The sequence below is a fragment of the Micrasema longulum genome, unplaced genomic scaffold (genome assembly GCF_059751315.1).
Source record: "Micrasema longulum isolate JH-2025_06_02 unplaced genomic scaffold, ASM5975131v1 h1tg000791l, whole genome shotgun sequence".
Lineage (NCBI taxonomy): Eukaryota > Metazoa > Arthropoda > Insecta > Trichoptera > Brachycentridae > Micrasema > Micrasema longulum.
This window is the reverse complement of record NW_028277983.1, coordinates 84,689-96,623: the sequence shown is the minus strand read 5'-3', so window position 1 is coordinate 96,623 and position 11,935 is coordinate 84,689. Positions and strand designations below refer to the sequence as shown.

Genomic DNA, 11,935 nt, shown 5'->3' with positions numbered 1-11,935 from the left:
GGGCAAATGAGACAATTCGTTTTACTTCTATCTAGCTCCACTATCCATTTTTTTTGGCCTTTTTGAACATTTTCTCGTTACTAATTGTTTTAATAGATAGTGGAAGTAGGTTATAGATTTTACTTAAATGATACTCGAAATCCCTTTTTCTAAAAGTGGTATAAGTTTGTATTTGTTTATGTTGTCTTTGTGTTGAGGATCTAGCGATTATATTATTTGTATGTGATGTATTGTAGGGGTTATGTCTTTCATTTGAGTAAGAATGGTTTTTGAATCTGTGAGTATTAATTAATTAATATCCCTATTGAAGAGACGGGTACGTCTCGAAACAGGTAGACACAAAAAGTTGGTAAGTGGTTACAAACAATTTTTTGCTAACATTTATAGAAATCAAAAGATTACAACAGAGATGGAGAACATTTTAGAGAGGGAAATATTGAAGTCTAGGCATTTACATGGCTTATGACCTGTCGTTGGCTGGCTTAAGTGGGGACTTTACACACTGTATAACACTCGCCATTTTGCCTATGCATCCATATTTATTCAAAGTTTACGTCTGTTGATTTGAGTGAAATTAAAAACCTGTAACCTTTATTGTTTTGATCGAATTATTTCACATACTTGGCAACGCTTTAAAACAATTATCATATTTTTTAACTACTCTTGGACCAGTTGTTTTTGTTACAATATTTTGAGATTGTCCAGATGTTTGTTGACAAAATGCTATTCTTACTAAGTGCCTAGACTTCCATATTCCCTGCTCTAAAATTTACTCCATCTTTGTTGTAATTTGTTTGTCTTTATTACTCTCTAGGGGGCGAAATCCAGTCTTTTGTTTACAAACATTTGGACAACCTCAAAAGTATTTAAATTCATTGAAATATTTGATAATAAAGATAATGCTTTAACCAATAACATTGGTCAATATGATTTTCGGCTAACGAGTATCAATAGGTGAACTTAATGCAGGATTTTATCGTGATTTCTAATAAGTATTCAAAATTTCTCCATTACCTACAGCCATAAAATTAAGAATAGCCCAGAAACCGCATACGCACATCAAACGGAAGGCGACTCAACTGATCATAAATGAATAGGTTTACGTTTTGACCCATTAGTTTCTTTGTAGACGTCGCCCAGTACGCAACTCCTGATTTTAATTCAACTATGCCGTGTTGTGTCCTTTTGAAGTGTAGAAATACTGCTTATATCTAAAAGAAACAGGATGCAATCACATTACATGTGTAATCAGCAAATGAATGTATATAACAAATAATTTATTTTTCATCTGTCAAATTGTCGAAAAAACAAAATGGAAATTTCGTTAGTGTTACCAGGGTAGTAATTTTTTTTACCCTACTTTGCTCATCTAATGAGGGAATTAATGAAAATTGGATCTCGGATGAAATAACTCTGTGGTGGACATTATCTTCGAAACATAAAATATTATTTAACATGATATAAAAATATCCGTTTTATGTGAAATAAAATTTGTTTTTTTTATTTTAAGTTTAAAGTTCATTGATTCAATTACTCATATTAAATGACCCTTTACTTATCTACTCAATAAAATTTTAGAGATTAATAATTAACAGATTGCTTTTTTTTTACCTTACATTTGTGTTATGATTTTTTTTTCCATCAAGCAACATAACGCTGCGACCTCACGAATGCGCGCGGCGAAAGTAGGGGAATTATTGGACCCAGTCCGATGTATTCAAATATGATTCTACGCTCCTTCTGGACTATTCTTAATTCTATGCCTACAGCATTTTGTCCAAGACATGGCCAATATTCCTGATTTCATGTATTTGAAACAGAAGTTTTCTAAAATTAGTGATGCAAAACTTAGCTGGGGAATATTTATGCGTCCACAAATACGTTCAATGATGGATGATGAAAAGTATGAGAAACTATTGAATCCATCGGAGAATGGAGGTTAGCAAGCATTGAAATTTATTACTTTCATTTTCACACTCTGCACTTTACTCACATTCACCAAGGATGTGATAAGTGAACATTGGACAAACAGGGCGCACAACAAAGAAAATAATTGATTGACATAAAAGAGCGTGCAAATACCCTGAACAATCTGTTATAGAGGAAAACCTTTTCGCCTTTGAACCAAAGATTTTGCATAAACCTAGAAATAACAGTGCACGAATAATAAAAGAGGCAATTTAAATGCACACACCCGAACAACATAAGCAAAGACGGCGGACTGAAATTAAACCCAACATAATTCCTGACCGTAAACACTACAAAAATAGCATCTAATAATCCTGCCAATGTACAAATAACATTATGTACAAAAAATTTAATTAATAAATAAATAATAAAAAAAATGATATGGAGTGTGCCTACTACTGACTGAGACACGGTACAAATAACTAGTACATAAACACTTTTTTATTCTACAAAACACACATTTAACCCTGCAATGGTGGCCGAAACGTCGGAACGAATCCAACTTAGAAGGGATCATAAAAAAAAGACAAATTGATGTTACTTACGGTTTCTAGGTAAGTCAGAATGTTAGAATATTGTGCAGCGAAGAATGGAAAAAGTATTAAAATGTGTTTTTTTATTATTTAAAAAAAAAAAAAAAGTAAAGAAATATTTGCGTTGTTTTAATTTACCTTAATATTTAATTTTGACGGCCATTTTCAACGAGTTGTAAATAACTCACTATTAGAAAATGGGAATCAAGTTAGGGTAGAGTGGGATTTGAACCACGGACCTTTGAACCGTAAGTCCAAGCACTAGCCACGGAACCACAACCCGATTTTTTTATTTTTTTTTAGAAAAAAAAATATTTGCGTTCTTATGATTTACCCAAATATTTCATTTTGAGGGCCATTTTCAACGAATTGTAAATAACTCACTATGAGAAAATGAGAAGTTGGGATAGAGTGGGATTTGAACCACGGACCTATGAACCGTAAGTCCAAGACACTAGCCCCGGGACCACAACCGGATTCGAAATTAAAATGTCTGTATCTTGAAAACCCTGAGTAATGGGGAAAACCCGATATCATATTTGAATTCAGGAGAAAAATATTATCAGATTCACATATTTTTCTTTCCGAGACTAAAAAAAATAAAATATTCTGTTGCCCAGTGAAATTGATATTCGTCCAAGGTTCTATTTCACACAGTAAAAAACGTTTTCGTTAGTCCACAAATTTAATTAGAAATTATTCTTATCTTTCTTTCTTGGATCAAATAAAAGTCTGCGTATTCGCTATTATCATTTTTGATCCAAAACGGCTGATTCCGTATTAATACATCTTAATCGAAATATATTTCTAGAGAGGGGATATCAGAAAGCAATCAAAAATGTAATTATTTTCGGATCAAGTTATCAATGTGTTCCCCAAGAGTGGTGTGAAAACAATTCGAGACATCCTCTGTGCCACAACAAGGCCGGAGGGATTATTTTTATTAATAAAATAAGACCAGAACAATTACTTTGATTTATTATTAATACAGCAAGACCAGCTCTTCCTTCTTCTTAATACCATTTTTCAGGGTTCGAATGCTCAGGGTTCAAAAGCATACCAAGAAAAGTGGCCGAGTGAAATTTAGCGATTTGATTTTTTTAAATCAAGATTTATTGCTGTATAGTATCCTCTAATGATAAAAAACCGAGTCTACTCATATATTTTGAACATCTGCTACCGAAAATATTGACATAATCAAAACACTTCCATACTAACACAATACATTGCTAATGCTTTAAACTATACAAATCAAAAGAAACATAAAATCATGTTCGTACAAAATAATATTTTTTACTACTGCAACTCATGATCTTGAACGAGTACAGAGAAAGTTTGTAAGATATATTCAATTTAAATTAGGTCTACCTGTTTCAAAAATAAATTATAAATCCCTGATGACTGCTTCAAATTTACCATTACTGTCAAGCAAGAGGACAATAAATGACCTCTTGTTTATTTATTAATTATTAAGTAATAAAATAGATTGCCCCGAACTGTTAACTTTAATAAACTTTCGTATTCCACATTGACCAACAAGAATTAATTTTTTTGTTTTACAGTCATCATCATGGTACTAATTATTCATTGAATTCACCGATTATTCGCATGCAGCGACTTGCAAATCAATACAGTGATGATTTAGATTTATTTTATACCACGCCGCTGATGATCAAGTCCTGTGTTTTGAAAAAGAATTTAAAATTTAAAATTCAAGTAATGATTAGTTATTCATTTTTGTTTTAAGTCTTTACTCTTGTGTGAATAATTATTTTTAAAATTAATTGTTGCTTAATATTAATATTTATATTCAACCATGAAGTAGACATTTTAACTTTCCTTTTAAAGCACTTTCTTTTCTTTTTTTCTTCCTCTTTTTTAAAACCTGCCATATTCTTTTATTTACCTTTCTTTAATAAAGGTTAATATTTATATTTGTTACAGATGTAATATTTCTTTTTAATATATAAATACTGTTTACCATTGTATACTTTTCTCGGTGTTTTTGTTCCTTTTTTAATATTATGTTCTTTTTTGTTGTATTATTTTTACTGGTTTTATTGTAATTATGTAAAAGGTTTATGGAACAGTAAATAAATAAAATATGAATTTGTGTCTATGTAAAAACTTCAATCTTCATTTGTAAACAAACAAGAATTTGACGCAGTTATGCAGAAAGCAGCCAGTCCACAATTTTAAAAAATATGATATATTGGTGTTATCAAATTCAAGAAGGTCGATTCTATGTTTTGATTCAAACAGCCAGGCCGCTTTTATACAATAAACTGTGATAATTACCCTCTTAAAACTTTATGTTGTCAAAATGTTATAAACATGAATTTCATCTCACAAATTCAGAGTTTGTGTGAGATTTCGATCAATATCAGATCTGGCTGTCATTGAAATCATTAAATCTTGTCATATATAGGATTGAATGAGGAACTTCAGCCCTACGGGAAATTGGATCAAAAAATGTTTTCTTGCGCGCGGTAAAAGTTAGAGCATTAAATTGTATGTTTAAATTTCTTAAAACTGTACGAAAAAAATAATATTAACAAATTACAATAGGGATGGAGAATACCTTAAATAAGAGAATATGGAAGTCAAGGCATTTACAGGGCTTATGACCTGTCATTGGCTGGTTTAAGTGGCCACTTTACCCACTGTGTAACATTCACCATTTTGCCTATGTTTGAACATCCATATTTCTTCAATTCTTCCATCTGTTGCCTAGTATGTGAAATAATTCAATCAGATGAATCTTTTCAAAACAATAAAGGTTTCAGCTCTTTAACTTCACTAAAATCACGATTAAATTAAGTTGGTGGCTTTGTTTTTACTAGACTTACTGTTTAACTTCACTGTAACTCCCAGGGTTTTTTTTGTATAACACCAAATGATATTTTAAAATTTAATGTAATTGTAATTGTAATGTAATTCGTTTTTTTAGTATTATTATTTTAAATATGTCGATGTCGTATTTTTTATTTTTATTAAATAAAATATTTGCGTTCGTATTATTTACCCAAATATTTAATTTTTAGAGCCATTTTTAACAAGTTGCAAATAACTCACTATTAGAAAATAGAAATCATGTTGGCGTAGAGTGGAATTTGAGCCGTGACTCCGAGACAGGGAGCGTAGCCACGGGACCACAACCCGGTTTGAATTATTATTTCTTTTATTTAGAATAATGGACCGTTAAAATATAAATGACCTAATATGGCTTTTCATATTATACAATTTTAAAGTTACTCAGATTTAATCGTGGGTAAGCGGGCATATGAGGTTATAGTTGGTCAATGTGTTTGAAGGCCTAAGGGATGGAATATTATCCAAAATAATTAACAAACGTACTGTTTTACATAGAAAGATGCCCTTTCGGATCTCCATAATTTTGCCGTAAAGAAAATTGCCCCGAATATTTAGCAGAAATAATACAGAAAAACCAATGATAATATTAAGGACTTAAGATGACAGGTTTAAACTACTTTTGTTTACATGGACGGTCGTCTGTGATCCTGAGAATTAACAATGTAGAAATAATCCCTTAATTTGAAACAATGTTACATAAATCTCACCACAACTTCACCAAAATATTATTTATTTATTCCTTTCAATATACAGAATATATTTACAATGTTTTGTGAGTGTTCAAATGGTTGGAGGGAGTTATTAAGATCTAAATTTGTTGTTGTTACAATGCAATCTGTTGCATGTTACACAGTGTGTAAAGTGGCCACTTAAACTAGTTAATGACAGAACCTGTATAGCGTATAACCTGTATATTTAACCAAAAGCCCTGTAAATGCGTAGACTTCATATTCTTTTTTTTAAGGTATTTTCCATCCCAGTTGTAATTTGTTAATATGTATATTTGTTTAAAAAAAATGATTTACCTTCGTCAGTGACCTATAATTGAATATGTTTTAAAGAAAAAATAAGCACACATATGTATATTGTATATACACAATTTCGTGCAGAAAATTATATTTTACATAAAAGACAATTAAAGGTAATGGTTTCTATTGTAATGTGGCCCTGTTATGGTAACTCTGCGATTTCAAATATAATCCTCGAGTTAAATACTTATATAATACTGTATGACGTAGGGGATAGATAATCTTGATTGAAATTTTATTTTTCTGTTTTCGTTACGGATAAAGCTCTTTAAAAGAATTTTATCTTTTTTATCTTTTAAAGAATTTGCGAGCATAATAATTAAGTTGTATGTTATTATATTCAATTCAAAGATATTTCACACTTAATAAAATGCTGAGATACTGGCTCCACTTAACATTTAAAATCAAATGTTCACATTAGATTATAATTACTGTTCAAATAGAATTAAAAAATATTTAGGTTTGTTACTGAAAATTCTTGATGGAAGTTCGATACGAGTGATACTTTAATCCACAAATTTGGAATATCCAGTGACCGGTTTCATCGCTTTCGCAACATCTTCGAGACTTTATCTTTATTAAGAAGTTCAATGTATTTATTCAAAACAGAGGTAAGGATAGAGAATTCAAAATTATATGAAAGTAAATTAAATAAAGTTATTTTTATCTTAAGGATTATAGAATATATGTATGTATGTACCATATATAAGGTTAGTTTTTATATATATATTTTTTTTCTTCTTATTACTTCATTTTAAATTTTTTGCCACTTTTGTGTAAAATATATGTCTATTCTTTATATAATAATATATGTTAAGGCGGTTCATCCAGCCAAACACAATTTCATTTTCGTTTTAAGACGGTAGTGAGTTTTAAAAAGAGACAGCAATATATTTGTCCGTGCGCGCGGGTAAGTTAAGCTTGGGTAAAGTTAAATACAGTATGCCCGCTAAGTACCGGCAAAAATGAGATTTTTTTTACCTGCATGGTCATGAATTTGAATTTGAGTTCCAATAGTTCCTTTTGAAAACTATAATTACTTTTGCAAGATAAATAATATGTATTATGTTACAGTACGGACTCACGGCTCAATTTATTTATTATATTTGGATTATAAATTTGTACTCACCTATCATTAATTTTCGTATAAACTATTTTTTTTACATCGTTTTTGGAATATTATTTATTCCTTAGTCTTAATATATCAATGTGGTGGATACGATTTAATGCATAAAAAGTAAACAAAAAAAAACAATATTTTATCATCAATAAATATTTTATTATTTATCCAGATACATATCCAATTACATTAACAAATATATTATTGTTGATAAAAAAGAAAGTAAAAAATACCATTTAATTATTAATAAAAGCACACATATTCTACCTAATACTTAACATATTTTTGTTAAAGCTACACTTTATTCACAAACAACATAATAAAAGTAAAATATAATATACTTGTTATGTCTTAAAAAAAACATTTATTGAAGTCAAAACACCGAAATTTGCTAAAAACCCTAAATCAATTATTCTCCGTCCACTAATACTAAAATGAGTATTGTCGTCTTCTTTTTTTTTTACGTCCAAACAATATCCAACATCTTCTTCAAGTATTGTTTCAGATACCTGTTGAAAAAAAATTTATATATATATGGTATTTGTAATATCCAACAGTGCACAAGACAATAAAATAGGAAACATTATATTATTATGTTCAAATTTTATTAAAATAATTGAGTTTTCTAAGAAAAGAACCCTTAATGAGGAATGCAATTAGCTGTGGTTTTAATATGTATTTTCAATCACCAAAAAATCCGAGTTTGACTCAAATAAATATGTAGTTTCAAGAATCAACAGTGCTTATCATGGAGTGTGCATAAATGTTTCGGTGAATTCTATTTTTAATAAGCTAGTGATAATTAACTCAGTAGGTATATAAATTAAATGATTTATTTCATTGTTTGGTAATATTATTACTAAAAAAAAACTAAAACCAGCGCTATATCCAGAATGCAAAACTGAGATAAGCTTTGTAGAACAAAATAAAAAAAAGTCTTTTATGATGGTTCGCTCACGCGGAACGAATAAATTATGGATGTAGAAGTCGATGAAGGTCGAGAAAGACGTGGCATGATCAAGTACAATAAATGTTTGAGTTGTCCCATGTCGGAATAATCGGCGTGCGCGCATGAGAAGATGCATGAATGTGAAAGAAGCATGTCACGTGTGCCAAGACAGAGAGGTATAGCGTTCTATTCTCTCTGCCTAACCCTTTGGAGAAATGGCGTGATGTTTAGTTATTTAGTTAGTTATTGAGCATAGCATAAATATGATACGAGTATGCCTAAATTTATAAGTACAACAAGTGCCTGAAAGTGGACATATGAATTATTCTCGTGAAGATATATGATGCCAGGATAGGTTGGTGTGGCGTTCTACCTTCTCTGTTTACCCCTTTATAGAAATGCCGTTATGACTAGTTACTAGTTAGTTGTTTATAATTAATTATATTAGGTAATTAAATTTATGACAATACATACGGTTGAATGAAGAGTATCGCAATTGTAATTTTCTCCATCATCAGCTTCATTTAAACTACTGGAAACAATATGCTTGTCTGTAGAAGATCTTTGGGCAGCCAATTCCCTTTTCCTGAAACACGTTTATTGTTGAGGTGGGTAGAGGTATATATATATTATTTTTTAAATGCACCAACAATCAACATAACATCAAGTATCCATCAAAGATGTTGCTACATTATCTCTGTTTAAATCACGTCTGAAGAAAAATCTCTTTTCTACTCCTTAATCTCTCCTCCTTCCCTCTTTTTTTCATTTTTCCCGTTGAGTAATAGTTTTGATCTAAGGTAATTTATAAACAAATACGTTTATTTCTATTTTTATATGTTCTGTAACTTGAATAAAAAAAATAAAACTATTATTTTATTGGTTGGTTGGAAAAAATTGCCATTTGGCAATAAGCCCGCCAATGTACAAATAACATTATGTACAAAACGTTAAATAAATAAACATTTATTGGATTATTCAAGGCCTCAGAAAACAAATCAATCAGTTGGTAATGTCGTTTCAGTTTCTATGAAGCTCTGCGCCTCATATATAATATGCTAAAGAATACTCGATTCCGAAACACACTGTAGTTATACATGCGAAAATAAAAAAAAAATTCTTACCTATTTCTTTCTTCATTTATCTCGTCAAATCTTTTGGTCTTGTTACGACATTTAGGTTTTCTTGTAAAACCTTTAGCTTTAATTGTTTTGGAACCCATTTTTCATTCAAAAACTTTAAAAAATCACAGAAGAAACGTCCCAAAAAATCCGACACAGAAAACACGTCCGTACTCGGTGAACGCCCGAGAGAACTGATACCAAACTGTACGTTTTATATATGATTGATTCTCAATGAAAATACATGATTTTATAATATTAATTACATTTATATTTTAGCAATTTTTGAAAAATAAAAAATATATGTAACTAGAAAAATGTGAGTTGTATAGAGAAATGTAAAAAAAAAAACAATTTTAAAAGTAATATACATAAGAAAGAGCCATTTAGTTTCAACAATTTAACCCAAAATGGACTCTGAAAGAATTGTATTTTACGAAAATTATATGCTTTTTTTCAAAAAACTAACTCATCATCGGCTTAGATAAATAATAGATCTTTCAATAACTACAATAAAACATATTACAATATATTATCTAAATATAGATAATTTGTGTTGAAAATGTTGAAAAAAACGAAAAGTGCACTTTTCCTTGCAATTTTTTAGTCAAATTAAATTTTATAAAAACATTTTTACTTCATCAGTTTACTAGATAAATGTTTAATCTTTTATGTGGTTTTAAAAAAAAATGTTATACTCATTATTAGACTCTAAATTTTAGTTTGAAAACTGCCTTTTTTTGCTCCGCGCTGGATGGATCGCCTTAAACATGTAAAGGCCTACAAAGCGTTTAAATAAATAAATAAAATAAATAAACAAATGGATACAATCAACATACATAAATATACAATCAACATACATAAATAAACAGTCAACAATACAAAATAAAAAAATATTTTCTAATATTTTATTTTATTAAGGATTTTCGCAGGTATAACATTAAAAAATAAGTAGATAAATATTAAAATACTAGGGCCAATTAAAATAAACTCACCGTAAATCTAATAATACACAATATATTAGAAAAGAGTTTACGTAATTTAATGTGCGTGACGTTTGTATTCATGTGTGTGTATGTGAATGTGTGTATGTGCGTATGAAAAATAAATAATTTCAAACTTGTAATAATATTAAAAAGTGTACAGAAAAGAGCCTGGTTAGAAGTTTGACTATAAAAAATAAAAATAAAATTAATATTTCATACCTACTTTCGAAACTTTTTTAGAAATATGAAATATTTACAGAAAAATCGGAAAACTTGTTCAAAAACATTCTGGAATAATAATGGTATACATAGTTTAACTTTATTATAAATTAACTAGTAGGTAGTCACGTGATTGTTTATTTTTGCATAAAAATTTCTGCCTTAAAACAGGTTGTATCTAGTTGGGCAGACTAGACATAATCCAGAGAAATCTATTGCCTACCTAAGTATGTATTTAATAGATAAAGAAATTGTAATTTTTGTTAATAAACCATTATTATTATTATTTAATAATATATATTAATTGAAATGTTAGACTACATAGTTAATTGCTTTAAATACTAATGTTATTTTATTTTGCATTTCCGAAAAGGTTTTGTATCTCTGTTCAAATATATATCTGTCATATAAGGGTTGGCTGTACTTCACTTGCGACAGTTTTGGTCCGTACATAGTTAACGGATTACGACTCACGTGCGCTCCACCCCTAAAGCTCTCTACAAAGAGTAATCTAATATCGCTCAAGGCATGTTATTCTTTTGTATAAGCAGAGAGTGCATTTCCATATTATTACACAACCCTTTAGGTCTCTTCAACATATTTTAAAATATTATTTGAACAACCGCCGCCTTTTTTCAGTCACTGCGTTCAAATGAAACTAACTGAATTTACAAAAGCCGTAAGTATTGCAAATATGAGATTTAAATAATAATAAAAGAGTTCATCAATTTTAAATTAAGTATACCGATTCAATACATAAATTACATATACTTGAATGATTATTTAAACATCCAAAAATTAGAAAACAGACGAAAATTAAATGACTTGCCTTTTTTATTTAAAATAATAACATCTATGTTCGATTGTTGTGAACTCATAGATTTGATTAATGTGCGAGTGCCTGGTCGAGTTACCCGACGTAATACCCTGTTGTACTGCGGTCCATCATCGACCATTTACAGCGCGAATTCACCAGTAGTACGGATGCATGTACTTGCGAACCAACATGCCAACAACATCAATATCTTTAACGTGAGTCTGGTAAATTTTAAAAATCGATGTATATGTTCCATATCAAATAGAACTTAATATTTTGGTTATATGTTTATATATTGTAATACTATGTATGTAGCTGCT

General features: G+C 29.6%; 1 protein-coding gene across 1 annotated transcript; it reads right to left on the bottom strand.

The window, feature by feature from the left end:
• Positions 1–7,867: 7,867 nt before the first annotated feature.
• LOC148279000 (uncharacterized) lies at positions 7,868–9,780 on the bottom strand. Its single transcript, XM_088230583.1, has 3 exons — positions 9,597–9,780; positions 8,947–9,058; positions 7,868–8,032 (listed from the first exon to the last, which is right to left on the bottom strand). Exons 1-3 carry the CDS (start codon positions 9,692–9,694, stop codon positions 7,868–7,870), a joined length of 375 nt encoding a protein of 124 aa, XP_088086709.1. The 5' UTR covers positions 9,695–9,780.
• Between the last annotated feature and the right edge of the window lie 2,155 nt (positions 9,781–11,935).

Coding starts and splice junctions, on each gene's coding strand:
- LOC148279000 (XM_088230583.1), bottom strand. CDS start 9,694: ATGGGTTCCAAAACAATTAAAGCTAAAGGTTTTACAAGAAAACCTAAA. Junction 9,059..9,596: donor ATAAATGAAGAAAGAAATAG/GTAAGAATTTTT, acceptor AACGTGTTTCAG/GAAAAGGGAATTGGCTGCCC. Junction 8,033..8,946: donor GCGATACTCTTCATTCAACC/GTATGTATTGTC, acceptor TTTTTTCAACAG/GTATCTGAAACAATACTTGA.